Genomic DNA, 17,523 nt, shown 5'->3' with positions numbered 1-17,523 from the left:
ACAACAACAACATCACTGGGACGTACTGAGGACTAGCAACTTGATTGTATCTGTCTGGATAGATGTCTATCCAGGAAAAGTGGACGCGGTGCGGTGGAGTCTTCGGGGCAAATGGTAGCCCCAAGATTGTGCCCAAACCATCTTGCAAAACACATTCTTTTATTTCTTAGATAATTTATTAGATATTTATATATATATATATATATTTAATCCCAACTTTAATACTTTACAAGGAACTCAAAGGTGGCGGATATACATAACATTTCTTCTTCCTCCTATTTCCCTCACAACAACAACCCTGTGAGGTGGGTCAGGCTGAGAGAGAGGAAGTGGTCAATGTTACCCCCCCCCAAACTGGCTTGTGGGCCTGGGGTAGGACTCAACTCACTGCCACCTGATGATTGGTCCAAAGTGACCAGCCGGCTTTCATGCCTCAAGTGAAACTAGAACTCCACAATCTCCTGGTGGTTGGTTCAAAGACACCCAGCTAGCTTTGGTGGTTAAAGCGGGACTAGAACTCACCATCGCCTGGTGATTGGCCTAAAAGTCACCAAGAAGGATTTCATGTCTGTGTCAGGACTAGAACTCGCCGTCTCCTGGTGATTGGCCTAAACGTCACCCAACTGGCTTTCCTGTCTTTGAAGGAACTAGAACTCCCAGCCTCCTGGTTTCTAGGCCAAGCTCTTCACTCCTAGAGCAAATTAGCTTGGCAACCAGCAGTCCCTTCTCCCAGCTCAACTTAGCCTCACAGCTAGAAGCTGAAAGCAAAATAGGTTAAAATATTCAGAACCAAACCAGGAATATCCTTCAACCCTGAATTCTCCCAGGCCAGCCAATGCCAGCCAACCTAAAAGAGTTTCGACTCGTACAATGCTAGCATTCCAAGGCTTCCCTGAGGCCATCTAGTCCAACCCTTTCTGCTCAGGGCATGAATTTAACCTGAAACATCTCCGCCAGGATGCTAAAATGATTCTCCCCAAAGGCTGCCTCCCATTCATTGTCACGAATTGTGACTATGGAGGTTCCATACTTATATTTTGGGTCAGACAATGGTTTTCAATCTTGGCCGCTTTAAGATTGGTGCACTTCAACTCCCAGAATCCCCCAGCCACGGCGCTTTAAGGGGGCGGACTCCAACTCCTAGAATTCCCAGTCAGCGTGCTTTTATAAGAGAGAACTTCAACTCCCAGAATCCCGCAGCCAGTGTGTTTTTAAGAGGGCTGGGCTTTAACTCCACTTGCTGGCTGGGGGATTCTGGGAGTTGAAACCCACCCCTCGTAAAGTAGCCGAGCTTGAGAAACACCTGTTTAATGGGGTATTTTGACCCTCTTTCTCCTGCACCCTAGATCTGCTCACTCAGAAAGAGTCTTTGAGGGGTGGGAACGGACATGGGGGAGAGTTTGGAGACCCTGGCCCAGGGGTGAAATTCACTTACCTTCCCTACCGGTTTGTAAATTTGCTCGTGTGCGGCAGTGGCGCACATAGGCAAAACCTTCTGCACATGTGCAGAGTCTTAAAATCATCGCAAAAAAGCGACATCATGACATCCGCGCAAGTGGGAGAAGCCTCCCGCAGCCACTGCTACCGGTTTGCCTGAGCCGGATAGAACCGGCTGAATTTCACCCCTGCCCTGGCCCCAATTCTGCCAATATCTTGTAGGATCTCCTACACAGCGGCGGAGGGGAGTGGGACAGGACGCAACTGCCCCCCACCCAATTGTTAAACCCCCTCCCCTCCCTTGCAAAGAAGCTATGGAAGAGCAGCCAGAGGGTTCACTTAGCGCACCCACCCCTCCCCGGTGGGAGAATGGAAAGTCGCTTTTTGGGACCCTCCAGTGGTGGGATTCAAATCATTTAACAACAGGTTCTGTGGGCGTGGCTAGGTGAGCGTGGCTAGGTGGTCATGTGACTGGGTGGGGCATGGCCAACTCTTCGCCCAGCAGCGGGGAGGGAGAGGGAGAAGTGGGCAGCGGCGACCGCTAGCATTGTCTATGGAGCTAGCAGGAACAGCAGCACACTGGAATGCTGCCTCCTTCTCCCTCTCCCGCCCGGCTGCTAGGCAATCCCATGTGAAAAAGGGAATGGCAGCTTTAGCAAAGGAATAAAAACTGATTTTGCTGCTTCCCCTTGGCTAACGCTCAGTGAGGGAGAAGTTGCTCTGCCACGAACTGGCAGAGACGGGCGGTGAGGGACGTGCCCGAGCGATGCTCCTGCGCCGATAAAACCTTCCCTTCCCCTGTGGAAAGATTGGGGCCTTTTTACTTCATCCTAGGCCAAGAGGATGCTCCGGGCGCAGGTCACCATCAAAGGTATGGGCAGCCCAGCTCTCAGCTTCTGCTGGCCCTCCAGGTGGCTGCCACCCATTCGCCCTCCCCTCTGCCTCAGATCCTGCTGCTCACAACGGGGAACACACTTTCAGGCCAGCCTGGCCAGTGAGTGGGCAAACCGGCGGCCCACTCTGCGCCTGCTTCTCTGCCGTTGCCAATGGGCCCGGACCATACCTTGGGTGCCACCAGCTGGCACTAATATACCGTGATGAAGCCCCCCCCCCCAGAAATGGGCAGCGCAAAGGCAAGTCGCACTTCGCTCTTGCACACTTTGGTATTCGGTACCCCACCCGCGCCATCCACACCCCTTGCCGCCACAGCACCATTACGTTTAGGGAACTGCCTCAAAGATCACACAGCAAGAGAAAAGGCATCTGTGTGTGCTACCACTGCCTTCCAGACCGGCCTTGGAAAAGCCTGCCCTCACAATTGGACTCCCTTTCTTTCAGCGCTCACGCGAGGAACCCTGGAGCTTAGTGGCAGTATATTGCATGCCTTAACAAGCCCGTCAGTGGCCTCAGTGTGGCTCTAAGTCTTAAAAACTTTGGGTTCTCGTACGAGTGCTGGGAGAAAGCGCTCGTGCGAGAAAGGGAGTCCGATTGTGAGGGTAGGCTTTTCCAAGACCGGTCCTAGAGGGAGACAGAGATCAGTGCGCCTTTCCTCCCCGTGGCTCTAATTCTTCGTGATCTTTAGATGGGCACTTATTTTGTCAGCCCAATGGCGGGGTGGGAGGGGGAGAGAAGGGGCTCAGAATGGTATGTAGGAAATCTGTCTCTGCAGCATCCGTTGCTTTCCATCAGGCAGGCAATGAGGCGGCAGCGGCAGGCAAGCGTGCTAGGCCTCGGAGACCACAGGGATGGCAGCGGGGAAGGCAGGCAAGCTGGCTGTGTGACATGAGAGGCAGCTAGGCCGGGATTAGGGCCTTGCTGCTTGCAGTCACTTACCCCGGCAGATCAGGGCAGGTCAGCTGGGCCGTGCGGAGAGCGCTGCATGGGATTCAGCCATGCGGAAGGCAGGCAAGGTGGCTGGGTGACGTGGGAGGCAGCTAAGCCGGGATTTGGGCCTTGCTGCTTGTAGACTCATCCAGGCTGCCTGGCAGATCAGGGCAGCTCAGCTGGGCCATGCAGAGAGCGCCATGTAGGATGCAGCCGAAGGGAGGCAAGCGGGCTGGCCCTCAGAGACCATGTGGTCAAGGCAAGCGAGGGAGCCAGACAGAGAGCAGTAGCAGCTATGCCGAGCAAGCAGGCAAGGTGAGGAGTGACTGGGCGGGGCGGGGTTGGGCGGGGCAGGGCCAGCACAGAATTTTAACAACCAGTTCGTCCGAAACGGCCCAAACCAGCTGAATCCCACCACTGGGACCCTCCCTCAGCAGTGCCTCATGGGTTATGTTGCTCATGAGACCCCAGCGTCCCCGGAGCAGCTTTGGCTGCCAGGGATGCACAAGGGACAGGGCGCTCCCGCCATGCCGGACCCCTGCCCAAGCCCCACGGGGAAGGAGACTGCCCCCCAAAAAGCAGATCGACCACCCAACGGTTCCTCCGGAACGGGCCAGGCAGGGGTCTCCTTCGCGGGGTGCCGAGGTCAGATAGGATGGCGAGTTGCGCCTCAGCGAAACGCAGTGGTCGGGCACGAGCCGCCTCGAGCACAGCGGCTTTGTCGGCCGAGCGTAGCAGGCGAAAGAGCAGCGGGCGTGGCTTGGCGGTCGAATCCTGGCCATGGACTCTCCGGGCACTCTCGATCTCCAACGCCGGCACTCCTGGCGGCCAGCCCAATACCTCTGGCAGGGTCCGTCGGAGGAAGGATACCGGGTCGCCTCCTTCAACCCCCTCGGGCAAACCCAAGAGGCGCAGGTTCAGACGGCGGGAGCGGGTCTCTAGAACCCGGCAGCGGCTCTCCAGGCGCCGGGCATACTTGGCCAGGCGTCGGTTTTCCAGGTGCAGCGCGGCCAGCTCCAGCGCCCAACCCCGCGCCTCCTGCTCCAGCCGCCAGACATGGCTCTGAAGGCCAGACAGGTCCCGGCAGAGGCTGCTCACATCGGCAGCCAGGCGGCCCAGCTGTTTAGAGAGGAGGGGCTGTGCGACCCCCAACTCAGCCTCGTGGGTGCAGTGACAGAGCCGGGCCACTTCGGGATGCCTCTTCTTTGCCTCTGGTCCTGAATTTGGAGCCGGGGGGCTCCCCTTGTCTCTGGCTGCAAAAAGGAACAGGAGAGAATCAGTGTGAGACCCTCCCCTTTGTCTCTGGTGGGACTTCATCAATCAATCAATCAACTGTAATAGAGCTGAAAGCAAGCTCGGAGGCCATCTAGTCCAACCCCCTCTCTTTATACAACCCAGGATGATTATACACCCCAAAGCAGTGCTCTTTTTTTTATACAAAGTCAGCTTATTGCCCCCACAATCCAGGTCCTCATTTTACCTACCTCGGAAGGATGGAAGGCTGAGTCAACCTTGAGCCTGGTGAGATTTGAACTTGTAGTAATTGCAGGCAGCTGGTGCTACTTAAAAGCACTTTAGTCTGCTGCGCCACCAAGGCTGCGGCACCAAGGTTTAAGGGATCGTTCACCAGAATTTCAAGGTCCCTCTCGCAGTTACTGTTTTTGAGCCAGGATTTGAACCAGAATCCCCCAACTCGATGTCCCTCCCACCGCACCATATTGGTGGCACAGTAGTCTCACCTGAGAGGGTGGGCCTCCATCCAGGGGTTCCCATCCTGAACCCCTGGTTCTCCCCCCAAAAGAGGCAATCTTATTTAAGTGCAAAATGCCATTTCACTCCCAATTTCTCCCCACCCACCCACCCCCCTTTTCCCTGGCAGGGGGTGGGGACTCAGCCTTGCCAGGGACTCCAACTCCCATCTATGCTTCCCAGCTTTTATTCAATCTCTGCCCTCCTCACCCATCGCAGAAGCTCTTCTGGCGCCCATCCGAAACGAAACCGAGGGACTCCACCTGGGAGGGTCACTCTGCTTATGTGCAGAGGTCCTGGTGTTCAGAGAACAGGAATGGCCATTCTGCTGGGTCCCCCGTGTTTCCATGTCAGAGATAGGGGAGCTGGAAGCCACAGTGCCTATAGAGAAGCCAAGAGACTCAGTCTGTTGTGGCCTGCCAGCAGCCAGCAGAGCTGGCAGCAGAGTGGACAGTGAGGAGGTTGGGGAGGAACATGGGCCAGTCCTGGGGGCTGGGGAAAGCTCGGACGAGGGCTCTGCGTCAGAGGCAGAGAGGGAGATAGACAGCAGTGAGGCAGAGGAACAGCTGGAGCCTGTTCCCAGTTTGCACATGCGCAAAGCTGCCAGAAGACAACTAAGAAAGCAGGGTCGACTTGGGAGTAAAGCCACACCTTGGAGATGATTGGCCCCTCCCATAGGAAACAAAAGAGGAGTGAACGGGGAGGGGGCTTTTGCAGGAAACATTTCATTCGTTCGATCGTTTCAAGAGTGGAAAGTTCTGTTCGTGCCTCTAAGAGACTCTGTGCCAAGTTTTGCCTTACACTGTGTTTGGAAACAAGTTACGTGGCAGCTTGCCAAACAAGATAAGGTTTGTGTTGATAAATATTCCTTTGAAAAACTGTTTGGACAGGCCTTGCTGACTGTGAATGAAAGTAATTCACAGTTGTGTAAATAAAAGACCTTTTGCTGGGACCAAGACTCTGCTTCCTGCTTTATCCCCCAGCCAGAATGCTTTAAGAGGGGAGGACCTCAACTCCCAGGATTCCCCATGTTTTAAGAGGGAGGACTTAAACTCCCAGAGTCCCCCAGCCAGGTGTGCAACCCTATCTCACTGGAGATGTAGCCTCCAAGACTCACCTTGCCAGGATTTCTTCTTGCAATGGGCTGCTTCCTCTTCTTCTTCTTCCTCCTCCTCCTCCTCCTCCTCTTCCTCCTGGGTGTGCCTGGATTCTCTGGGCCTCTTCCTGGCCGAGGAGGGGCAAGGACTGGGGGTGCTTGGGTAGGTGATCTCCTTGAGGCACCTGAGCAGACCCTGGAGAGGGCTACTTCTGGTCCCCCCCTCTGGGCAAAGAAAGACACCATCCTGCGAATGGCTAAGGCAGATTAGAGTCCACGCCTCCCCTTGCCAAGTCCTTCCGGGAAAACTTTGCCCAATATGGCAGGAGCACATTGGCACCCTCTCCCATCTGAAGGGAAGTGGGATTTGAACTCGGGGCCCCGTCCTCTAATAGGAGCTCAGAGTTGAACTGGGTGGGGCGTCCCTGGGGGGTCTCTGAGCTGGGTTGTTTTCTTGCAGATGATTCATGACCCAGCTAGGGAATGTCATCAGTGCTAGAAGGGAGGAGGAGGTGGAGGTGGAGGAGGAGGAGGAGTGGGGGGAGCTATGGGTCCTTGGTGCTCTCTGAGCTTGGGGGTTTTCTTGCAGACATTTCATGACCCAACTAGGTAACATCATCAGTGCTAGAAGGGAAGGAGGGCTTGAGGAGGAGGAGGAGGAGGAGGAGGAGGAGGAGGAGGAGGAGGAGGAGGAGGAGGAGGAGGAGGAGGAGGAGGAGGAGGAGGAGGAGGAGGAGGAGGTTTCCCTGCAAACATTTCATAACCCAACCAAGTCGCATCATCAGTCTCAGCTGAGGCTGCCTACCTTTGTCTCCAGGCTGTCGCTGGACCTGGTCTTCTCCCGGACTCCAGCCTGTGTCTCCTTCAGGTGTCCCATCCCGGGAATTGTGGCTTAGGGGGCTGGAACATGTTGGGGTCTGGTCTGGTGCTGTGTCTCTCGGGCTCTTCTGCCGCTCACAGGTGAAGATCTTGTTGGCAAGAACTGTGCCAAGAAGAAGGAACTCCGGTGAAGAACATAGGGTAGGTGGCTACCATGGTTGGACACCCCAAATCTCAAAGATGGTTCCTTACTCCAGAAATCCTCAGAGGTCACACCCATAGTGGTTATTTTAGGAGTAGATTAGATCTAGGAAGGTTCTCCATCTACTCCTCTGATGGGTGGACGATATGAGTCAAAACGATTGGTTTGGACTGACTTCTGACCTGGTTTGGTTCCCTTCCAGGCTGTGAGAGTCAATCATGAGACGTTCAATTAAGTTTCCTTCTGGAAACTTCCTTCTCCTTACTCTACTTTAGGCCACCTGAGATTTGCCCGTCATTATCCAAGGGGTCCAAGAAGATACCAAGGAAGGAACAAGAGGGCCCCCCCAACAGCCAACCAAGATCTCCCAGACTCTGATAATCTGCTCCATTCACTGGAGGTTTTCAAGAAAAGATTCGACGATCAAACATCTGGGGTGGAAGAAGAACCTCCTGCTTTGGACACGGAGTTTGTCTAGAAGACCTCCCAGCTCCCTTCCTGCCCTAGGATTCTATCATCTACACTTTGGCTGCTGTGCAGAATGCTTCCTTCCTGCTCTCACCCTTGAGGTTCTCCAAAAAAATCTCCCTCTCCCAGAAAACCAGGATCCTCCCCACCAAGATCCTGGTTTAAGTCTCCAAAGAGGTCAACTCATTGTCATAAAAGTCACCTCCATGTTACGTACGTGCGGAAGGTGGCCCATCTTCCCTTCCTTCGGATGCTCTGGATGTCAAGTCTTGCGGAGCTCTGGAGTGTCGTAGAGGGTGGATGGAGGGAAACATCCGCTTGACATCTGCAGTGTCCTTTGTGTCCTTCTCTGGGTTGCCACGGAGAGAGGCAGAAGATGCTTCATCACCCCGGTCGGCAAAGTTGGCCTCTTGCATGTAGGGTAACTGCTCTTCCTCTTCTGCAGGAAGTTGAGCGGATGGACGCTTCCTCTTGGCCTTCATCATCACCTTCGGCCCTACAAGAACATCCCTCTCGGATCCTGGGAACATGTATAGAAAGTCGAGAAACCATGTTAGCGGGAAGAGTCCAAAATGGAAGGTCTCATGTCTGATATTCTGGACTTGAGAGATCTTTGATTCAAGAGGTTCATCTGGATCAGGGTCCCCAACCGCATGAGCCACGGCCTGCTCCCAGGCTGCGGCCCGTTCTGAACCAATCCACACAAGCGTTGGAGGAGCGCGCACACAGCTCCGATTGTGTGAGTGACGGTTGTGCAAATGGAGCTGCACAGGCTCGCATGCGTGCCGCTACTTCTGTGAAAACCTATCCCTTCTTCCTCCTCCCGTCCGCCGCCACTGCTGGTCCACAAAGCCAGAAGGGTTGGGGGCAACGGTGAAATCTGGCTGGTTCTATCCGGCTTGCGCGAACCGGTAGCGCTGGCGGCAGGAGGCTCCGGGTTGGGGGACCATGGATCTGGTCAGCTTCTACTCCCACTCCTCTTAAACATCCGGGACTTCCCCAAGCATACCTGGCAGCTGATGCCGACCTTGGCCCCCGTCCCACCAGGTTGAACTTCCTGGGCTCTGCTGGTCCCTTTCGGTTTCACTGCAGCTGGAGGAGGAGGAAGAAGAGGAGGAGGAGGAGGAGGAGGAAGAGGAGAACGCGCTCGGCGGGTTGAGATAACTTGGGCGTTGTATCGGGATTTCCTTCAGGCAGTTCATCAACCGGTGGAGGGGAGAATTTTCAGCAGCCACTTCCGAAGCAGAGGCGCATGGTGGAGGAAGGCTCCCTGTTGGGAAAGAGAGAGAGGTGGACCTACATTGGTTCTGAAAAGGAGGATGAAGCTGGGTGGCTTGACTGCATATCGAACTGGGCCAAGCTGTGTCCTCTCCAAAATATTGGTCTAATCTGGTGCAGCCCCACAATCACATCATAAAGAATTCTTATCTATCTATCGATCTCTGTCTATCTCTGTCTATCTTTGTCTATCTGATCAATCTATTCATCCATTGTATCTATTGCATCTATCATCCATCAATCCATCCATTGCATCAGTTTGTCAATCCGTCCATTGTATCATCCATCGATCCATCCATCACATCTACTCATCAATCCATCAACCTATCTATAGTATCTATTCGTCAATCAATCCATTGTATCTATCATCCATCAATCCATCCATCGTATCTATCATCCATCCATCCATCCATCCATCCATCCATCATATCTATTCATCAATCCATCCATTGTATCTATTCATCAATCCATCAATCGTATCTACTATCATCCATCAATCCTTCCACCCATTGTATCTATAATCTATCCATTTCCATCTGTCTGTCTGTCTGTCTGTCTGTCTGTCTATCTAATCAGTGGACTTCAACGGTGGAGTTGTAGTTCACACATCTGAAGATGGTTAAGGCTGTGAAATGCTGGTTTGTTGCACCCCAAGAGCTGAGGAAGACGGCTTGAGGGCAACCTCCAAAGAATTCCATCTTCCTGCCCACATATCCAGCCTCGATTCTCTAGTCATCACAGAGGACCAGAATCTTGGTGATAACCATTAGGCCAAGCTCTCAATGACCTCCGGAACCAGATCTTCTCCCAGATTCCCTCTTTACCTGCAGACCACGGCCTTGGTGAGTGAGCCTCCTCCGTTCCTGGCCGCTTCGGAGTGCAGATGCTACGCCCTGCAGGGCTGGAGGCCACGAGGAAGTCTCTGTTCGGGGCAATCTCTTTCAGGCAATTTTCCAGGCCCTGAAGCGGTGGGACCCTGAGGGGGCTTCCTCCTGTTTGCAAAAGGTGAGTTGCTGCACACGGTTCACACACACACACCAGTGTTCCCTTTTGCAGGGCGTCCTCGTCTTACGATGGGTCGCTTAGCAACTGTTCCAAGTTATGACACCGCCCCCCCCAAAGGGTTTGTTAGATGATAAATAGATGTCAGAGAGAGAGATGATGATGAGAGAGAGAGATGATAGATGGACAGATAGAAAGACAAAGACAAAGATGAGAGATGAAAGAGAGATATGATGGGTGGATGGATAGATTAGATAGATAATAGACACAGAGATAGATAGATAGATAGATAGATAGATAGATAGATAGATAGATAGATAGATAGATAGATAGATAGATAGATAGATAGGTTTAGGTGGGTGGGTGGGCGGATGGGTGGGTAGATAGATAGAGAGAGAGGGGGGGGAGATGTGAGAGAGAGAGAGATGATGGATGGATGGATGGATGGATGGATGGATGGATGGATGGACAAGAAGGATTATAGCTGAGCTCAAGTGGATCCTTCCTTCTCTGCCACCCATAGACACTGTGGTAACAGTGATCAGGTCACCCCAGAGGAGCATTCCCAGAAGATTGGACTTTCCTCCCCCTTTCCCCACCATCAAAGCATCCCACTGGGGAGTGTGGGGCACGGAGCTACCTCTCACCTCCCTCCCTTCTGGCCCACGGCGCTGGCTCTGGTGTCCACTGGCGGAGTCTGTCCGGCGAGCTGTGGATGGAGGAAGTGACGGCCGGGGACCATCGCTGGTTCTGGATGTCCTTCAAGCATTTCTCCAGGCCTTGCAAGGGGTTGCTGCTTTGACCGAGTCCTACAGAGTTGGGGGTCCTTAGGTCAGCATGGCAACTGGGAACCCACCAGACCTGAGCCCCCAACCTTCTCACCTTCCTCTGTCCTTGCCCGCTGCGTTGGCCCCGACGTCCATCTTTGGAAACCATTCGGGGAGCTGTTGATGGCCGGCGAAGAAGCCTGGTTGGGGGAACTCAATGGGGTCTCCTTGAACCCCTTCCTGAGGCTTTGCAAAGGACTCTGGGCTTGGCTGAGCTCTGTAGAAGACAGGTAGATAAACAGGCCAAGCTACCGTAGCCAAGACCAGCGGTGAAAGCCCACCACAGTGGTTGATCGTGAAGACTTTTGAGTTGGCTGCCAACTTCCCTCACTGTCATCCCTGCTCGAGATCCCAATCACAACCCTTGACCCACGGAGATGTTCGGCCAAAAGATGGACACCAAGATGTCCTGTCTCTTGAAGGGTCAGGGTCTACCTCGCTACCCCAGGCCAAGAAGAATCTCACCATCTTCCTTCCTCCTCCATCTGGCAGGTTCTGGAGTCCACCAAGGAAGACAATCTGGGGAGCTGCTGACTGACGAATTGACAGCAGGGGACGCGGGCTGGACGTGGGTGCTCGGAGGACGCTCCTTTATGATTCCAAGATCTGTGAGGAACAAAGGAGGAACATCAGCAGAAGACCCACTGAAGGAGAATTGGGGCCAATGGGGTTGAAGTCCAGTCTCAAGGAAGGAACTTCCTTAGGTGACTTCTGGGCAATCAACCCAGCCTACCTCGCAGGGTTGCTGTTGTAGGGGAAAATGCCAATGGGACAATTGCACCTGGAGTAAAGCTAGGATAGATATCCAACAGACCAACTGAAGAGACTCAATGGACAAGTTTTCAGAACAAGGGTTGTCCTTTGAAGATGTGAAACAACCCTGATGCCATTTTCTCCTAGGACCAAGGATTCATTGTGGGGTATGTGTGCTGGTTGAGGGCCAATCACCAGGAGACAGGGAGTTCTAGCCCCGCTTCAGGCAGGGAAGTTGGTTAGGTGACTTTGGACCAGTCTCATTCTCTCAGCTCAACCCAGCTCACAGGGTTGTTTGTTATTGTGGGGAAAACAGGAGGAGGAAAAGGTATTACGGATGTTCACCACCTCGAGGTATCAATACAATTAATAAAGCCAGGATATAAATGAGATAGATAGATGATAGATAAATAGATAGATAGATAGATAGATAGATAGATAGATAGATAGATAGATAGATAGATAGATAGATAGACAGAGAGAGAGAGAGAGAGAGAGAGAGAGATGATAGACAGAAGAGAGAGAGATAATGGATAGAGATGGATGGATGGATGGATGATGGAGATAGATAGATAGATAGATAGATAGATAGATAGATAGATAGATAGATAGATAGACAGATAGACAGAGAGAGAGAGATGATAGAAGAGAGAGAGATAATGGATAGAGATGGATGGATGATGGAGATAGGTAGATAGGTAGATAGATAGATAGACAGACAGACAGATAGACACACACACACAGAGAGACGATAGAAGAGAGAGAGATAATGGATAGAGATGGATGGATGGATGATGGAGAGAGAAAGAGATGATAGATAGATAGATAGATAGATAGATAGATAGATAGATAGATAGATAGATAGATAGATAGATAGGTAGGTAGGTAGGTAGGTAGATGAAAGACAGAGAAGAGAGAGAATGATAGGTAAGAGAAAGAGAAAAGATAGCTAGACTAGATGAGAGAGAGAGGGGGAGGGAGGGAGGGAGAATGGATAGACAGATGATAGATAAAAACAGGCCACTGAACAAACTGGATCTTCAAGGCTTCTCCTATTGATGGAATTTACCTTCCTGCCCCATTGCCGTCTCCACTTTCCGCCCTGCCAGCTGTCTCTCGTGGGGCCCTTTGACATATCCCTGGGGCAGGAAGGACTGCTGAACTGCCTTTTCCATGAGACCGGCTTCTGATCCTTGGGGAGGACAAGTATCGGATGGAGGGCCTGGCAAGAGACAAGGAAAGGAGGAAGAGGCAGGCAGGCCCTGGGTTCAAGAGTTGCCCTCCATGTCGAAGGGACCTAGCGTTGCTTTCAAGCTCTGGTTGAAGACGCTGCTCCCCAGGTCGCTTAAGGGACCCTCCTCACTCAACCCGGGGCTCTCGGGTGCTTCTGTGTCTCTCTTTGGGAGCCAAAGATTAAACCAACCTGATTTACAGATTGGCAACTGCCCGTGTGATGGGATGATGGGATGGGATGATGGAAGTTGGAACACACAACGTCTGGGAAAGAGTGAGATGCATGGCTGAAATTTGGAAATGTGGGATGGAATGGACCTCCCTATGTACGTTCTACCTATCTCGGAGTCCTCCAACCTTGGTTGAATTGAAGGTGAGTGAACTTCAACTCCCAGAATTCTCATCAATGGCTACTGTGGAATTCTGGGAGCTGAAGTCCACCTTCCTGGAAACTGCCAAGGTTGGGGAACCCTTCCCTTGTTATCTGGTCACCATCTTCTCCCAACCCCTGGCCTACCAAAGCGTCCTTGTCTTCCTCCTCTTCGTCTCTCCTTCTCCCCAGTTGCTCCTCGTTTCCCCGGCAAGATTTGGGGGGGTGGCGGTCTCGGCACAGGGATGTCCTTCAGGCAGTTGAGCAAGCCGTGGAGAGGACTGGTGGCCGGGCTCCACTCTGGGAGAAGAAGGAAGGAGGAAGGAGGAAGGGAGGAAGAGGAGGAAGAGGAGGAAGAGGAGGTGATGGTGAAGGTAGATCTTGGTATCAGCATCGGACAACCACCCTTGGAACCTGTCCTTCAGGGATGGGAATTGGAGAAGCTCTCCCTTTGTCCCTCACTATAGACACCTAGGCTGGGCAGGGACCTCTGAACCAGCTCCTTCCTTCCTTCTCCAACATCTGATCTGGGTTTGGCTTCCCTTCCGGACTTCCTAGGATTGAAACTCCCAACACTTCCTGCTTCTTCTCTGAGCTACCTATGTGAGGTTTCCCACTGCCTGCTGAAGTGTCTCTTTCTACGTCTTTGATCCCCAAAATGCCCTCTACCCTAATTCAGCTCAGATGTTCTTCTTGCCATCTCCAGGTCAACCTTGACTTTTTCTTCACCTCCTCAGGTCAATCTTGACTTCTTCATCTCCCCAGGTCAACTCTGACTCCTTCTTCACTTTCTCAGGTCAACTCTCACTTCTTTTTCACACACACACACACACACACACACAGGTCAACCTTGACATCTTCTTTATCTCCCCGGGTCAACCTTGACTTCTTTTTCATTTCCCCAGGTCATCCCTGACTTCTTCACCTCCCTAGGTCAACCTTGACATCTTCTTCACTTACTCGGGTCAACTCTAACTTCTTCTTCCTCTCTCCAGCTCAACCTTGATGACTTTTTCATCTCCCCTATTCAACCCTGACTTCTTCACTTCCCCAGGTCAACCTCAACCTCAACTTCTTCTTCATCTTCCCAGGTCAACCTTGGCCACAATCATTCAAACACGGAATGCCTTCCCACCCACTAGAGGTGCCCCCCCCACACCCAGACTCTGCCCTAAACCGTCTTTGCCTTACCAGCCGAATACGGGACCCACAGTCCCAGCTTGGACCCGGGTGACAAGCTGCCCCTTGGATGGCTGAAGTGGTGGTAGCTCTTCTCTTCCAAGACGTCCTCGTGGCCTCGTAGGGGGTGCTCTTCCTCAGATTTAACTGGGGGGTGGGGTGGAGTAAAATGAAGGCATCTCTACTGCAGGGACTTGGAGAGGGGTGGAAGAGACTGTTTCCGTGCCACCCCTCCAGGTTGCCCCCCAAGTCTCCAGCCCTCCTGCTGCTGGTTGACCCCAAGGCCCTCCACGTCCATCTGCAGGTGGGCAGGGAGCAACGCCAGGAGGAGAAGGGGGACTGAGAAACAGACCATATGATGACCACATTTCCAACCAGCATGGACTTTGAGCCACCTGGCTGGGAGGGATGGGCTTTGTAGTCCAAGATATTGAAAGGATGCCGACTGAAGGAAGGTTGGTCATGATTACTCTCATGGGACCCAGAACATTTCCAGTCCTGCCTGAAACACCCAAACATTTGCCGGCGAGGGGTGAGTAGCTCCTTTCCCTTCCCTTCTCTTCTCATCCTTTTTTCTCTTTTCTTTCCCTTCCTTCTTACAGTTCTCTTCCCTCTTGTTTTTCCTTCTTTCTTTCTTACCTTCCCCATCTCTCCTTCCTTCTTTTTCTTTCTCCTTCCTTCCTTCCCCATCTCTCCTTCTTTATTCCTTCCTCTCCCCTTCCCTTTTCCCATCCATCCTTTCTTCCATTTCCTTCCTTCTTCCTCCTTCCTTCCTTCCCTTTCTGCTATCCTTCTTGCCATTCCCTTACTCCTTCCTTTCTCTTCTCCTTACTCCTTCCTTCCTTCTCCTATCTCTTTCCTTCCTTCTTTCCTTCTCTCCTTCCTTCCCCGTCTCTCCCTTCTTTCTTTCCTTCTTTCTTTCCTTTCTCTCTCCCCCTTTTCTTACTTTATTCTTGCCTTCTTTCTCCCTTTCCTTCCTTCTTTCCCCCTCTCTCCCTTTTCTTTTTCTTTATCTCTCTCCTTTCTTTCTTTCTTTCCTTCTTTCCTTTCTCTCCCCCTTTTCATACTTTTTTCCTTCTTTCCCTTTTCTTTCCTTCCTTCCTTTCCCCCTTTTCCTTTTCTTTCCTTTATATCTCCTTTCTTTCCTTCTTTCCTTTCTCTCCCCCTCTTTTCTTATTCTTTTTTCTTTCCTTCATTCTCTCTCCCATGCCTTCCCCCTCTTTCTCCCTTCTTTTCTTTCCTTTATCTCTCCTTTCTCTTTCTTTTCTTTCTCTCTCCCCCTTTTCTTACTCTTTTTTCTCTCCTTCATTCTCTCTGTCCCTTCCTTCCTTCCTCCCTCCCTCCTTCTCTCCCTTCACTTCCCAACCATCTCCCCTTCTCCCAATGTTTCAGGTCATCCATGAAACTCAACCCCAAAATCAGACCTGGATGCTTACCGCGAACAGCCGAGATGCCGGATCGCTCTTGGGCTTTCTCTGGGCTTCCATTTTCACGGACAATCACCAATGCAAGATCTCCTTGGAGGTCCTGATGTGAGAAGCTGCTGGTCTCCTGCTCCATTTTGACTGCAGACACCCACAAATGCTGCCCTTAATTCTGGCTTTGCCAGAGACAAGAACAGACAGAAAAATCCCTTCCCTGCCAAGGGAGCCCCCTCCCCTCCGCAGCCAGGAAACTGCACCTAGCAAGATGGGATCTCTGATCGGCAGCCGCGGTGCCCCTGGCAACTCACGTACCTGCTGGAAAGTTGTCTTCCTCTTTTCCACCTGGGGAATTTACTCTCCTGCTTCCTTCAGGCTGGGGGATGGAGGGGTCCCCCCTGGTTGCCACAGAAGACCCAGGTCCTTCTTTGGGGTTGCAGACCCCCAGCTCCTCTCCGGAAGCTTCCGTCTTAACTGCAGGCAGGATCAATAGGTAACAGTAACAGAGTTGGAAGGGACCTTGGAGGTCATCTAGTCCAACCCCCTGCTCACGCAGGAGAAATGTACTAGGGATTCGAACCGCCGAAAGGACGACCTTTCTGATCGACAAGCTCAGTGTCTTAGCCACTGAGCCACTTAGTCAGGTAGGAATTAAAATTTAGACACAAGGAGATAAAAACCCAGCTGAGGAACCCGATGCCTTAATTCTAACAGTGACCGTGTGGGAAAGTTGAAAAGAGTTCATTTCGGCGGGCATGAGATCATTTTACAATTGTTTTATCATCATCATCATCATCATCTTTTAACGACCCCATAAATCCCTTGCGGGATGGAGTCTGGGCAACTGAATGGAGCTAGCAGAGTGTTTTAATGGCCGGATGCCCTTCCTATCACCAACGCAGAGTTTTGTTCAGCAGATATATTCTCATTTCCGGCAGGCCTGGGGCCGTTGATCTCGCTGCTGCAATCTTGCGAGACCCAGCCATGAATGGAGTGTATGGGTTTTTAATGTTTTTTTAAAACAACTTTTATGGTATATTGTTCGCATTATTTTTTGTTGTAAGCCGCCCAGAGTCCCCAGGGAGTTGGGCGGCATAGAAATGCAACAAATAAATAAATAAATAAATTGTGCCCAGAGAGAGAAATATCTGCCTCTACCTAGGATCAAACTCACAGCCTCCTGATTGTGAGGCGAGAGCCCCACCTCTAGGCCACCGCACCACTCTTATCATTTTACAATTGTTTAACAATAACATATTCACACAGGTTTGTAAAAGAGGCCGGTGTCTCAACAATCCTAAGAGAGTCAAAACCTTCCACGTGCCCGTGGTGAAAAGTTAAAAAATGTAGGCAGTCCTCGACGTACGACTACAATGGCGCCCACCAATTCTGTCGCTAAGTGAAACATGGGTTGAAGGAAGGTTGCCCCAGTTGATGAACTTTCTTGCCAGGGGGGAACGACATCGGTGGATTTAGTTAGGAATCTGGTTGTTAAGTGAATCTCGTTTCCCCGTTGATTTTGCTGGTCAAAAAGTCGCAAACGGGAACTATGCGACCCTGGGACACTGCAACCGTCGTAAGGATGAATCAGTTGCCAAGGATATGAATTTTGATCATGTGGTTAGGGGGATTCTGCAAGTGTGAAAAACTCTGTTATTCTGAGGAGGGGGAGGGGAGGAGGAGAGAAGGGTCTTCTGCTTGAGCAGGGGGTTGGACTAGAAGACCTCCAAGGTCCCTTCCAACTTCTCTGTTATTCTGTCATTCTGTCATTTGGTTAGAACTATGTAATTCTGTTATTCTGTAATTCTGTCATTCAGTTATTATTCTGTAATTCTGTTACTCTCTTAGAGTATTTTGTTACTCTT

General features: G+C 51.8%; 1 protein-coding gene across 3 annotated transcripts in view; it reads right to left on the bottom strand.

Moving 5' to 3' along the window:
- Positions 1-3,054: 3,054 nt before the first annotated feature.
- The window catches only part of KRABD3 (KRAB domain containing 3), a 30,101-nt gene continuing 15,632 nt past the window's right edge, over positions 3,055-17,523 (bottom strand). For 2 of the 3 annotated variants that reach the window (XM_034430544.3, XM_087894297.1), the window contains exons 10-24: positions 15,974-16,132; positions 15,674-15,802; positions 14,250-14,384; positions 13,206-13,358; positions 12,525-12,677; positions 11,168-11,308; positions 10,758-10,919; positions 10,523-10,684; positions 9,698-9,865; positions 8,605-8,865; positions 7,813-8,115; positions 6,912-7,088; positions 6,128-6,331; positions 5,221-5,391; positions 3,055-4,514 (exon numbers count right to left, since the gene is read on the bottom strand). In XM_034430544.3, coding sequence (XP_034286435.2) covers positions 3,703-4,514; positions 5,221-5,391; positions 6,128-6,331; positions 6,912-7,088; positions 7,813-8,115; positions 8,605-8,865; positions 9,698-9,865; positions 10,523-10,684; positions 10,758-10,919; positions 11,168-11,308; positions 12,525-12,677; positions 13,206-13,358; positions 14,250-14,384; positions 15,674-15,802; positions 15,974-16,132 — 3,290 coding nt within the window. In that variant the 3' untranslated portion in view covers positions 3,055-3,702. The remainder of the gene's footprint in view (positions 4,515-5,220; positions 5,392-6,127; positions 6,332-6,911; positions 7,089-7,812; positions 8,116-8,604; positions 8,866-9,697; positions 9,866-10,522; positions 10,685-10,757; positions 10,920-11,167; positions 11,309-12,524; positions 12,678-13,205; positions 13,359-14,249; positions 14,385-15,673; positions 15,803-15,973; positions 16,133-17,523) is intronic. The other variant, XM_060683226.2, reaches the window with a different exon arrangement.

This window comes from Pantherophis guttatus, chromosome 4 (assembly GCF_059756535.1).
Source record: "Pantherophis guttatus breed Tessera chromosome 4, ASM5975653v1, whole genome shotgun sequence".
NCBI classification, from domain to species: domain Eukaryota; kingdom Metazoa; phylum Chordata; class Lepidosauria; order Squamata; family Colubridae; genus Pantherophis; species Pantherophis guttatus.
Note: the sequence above shows the minus strand (reverse complement) of the source record. Positions and strands in the feature narration are given on the sequence as shown.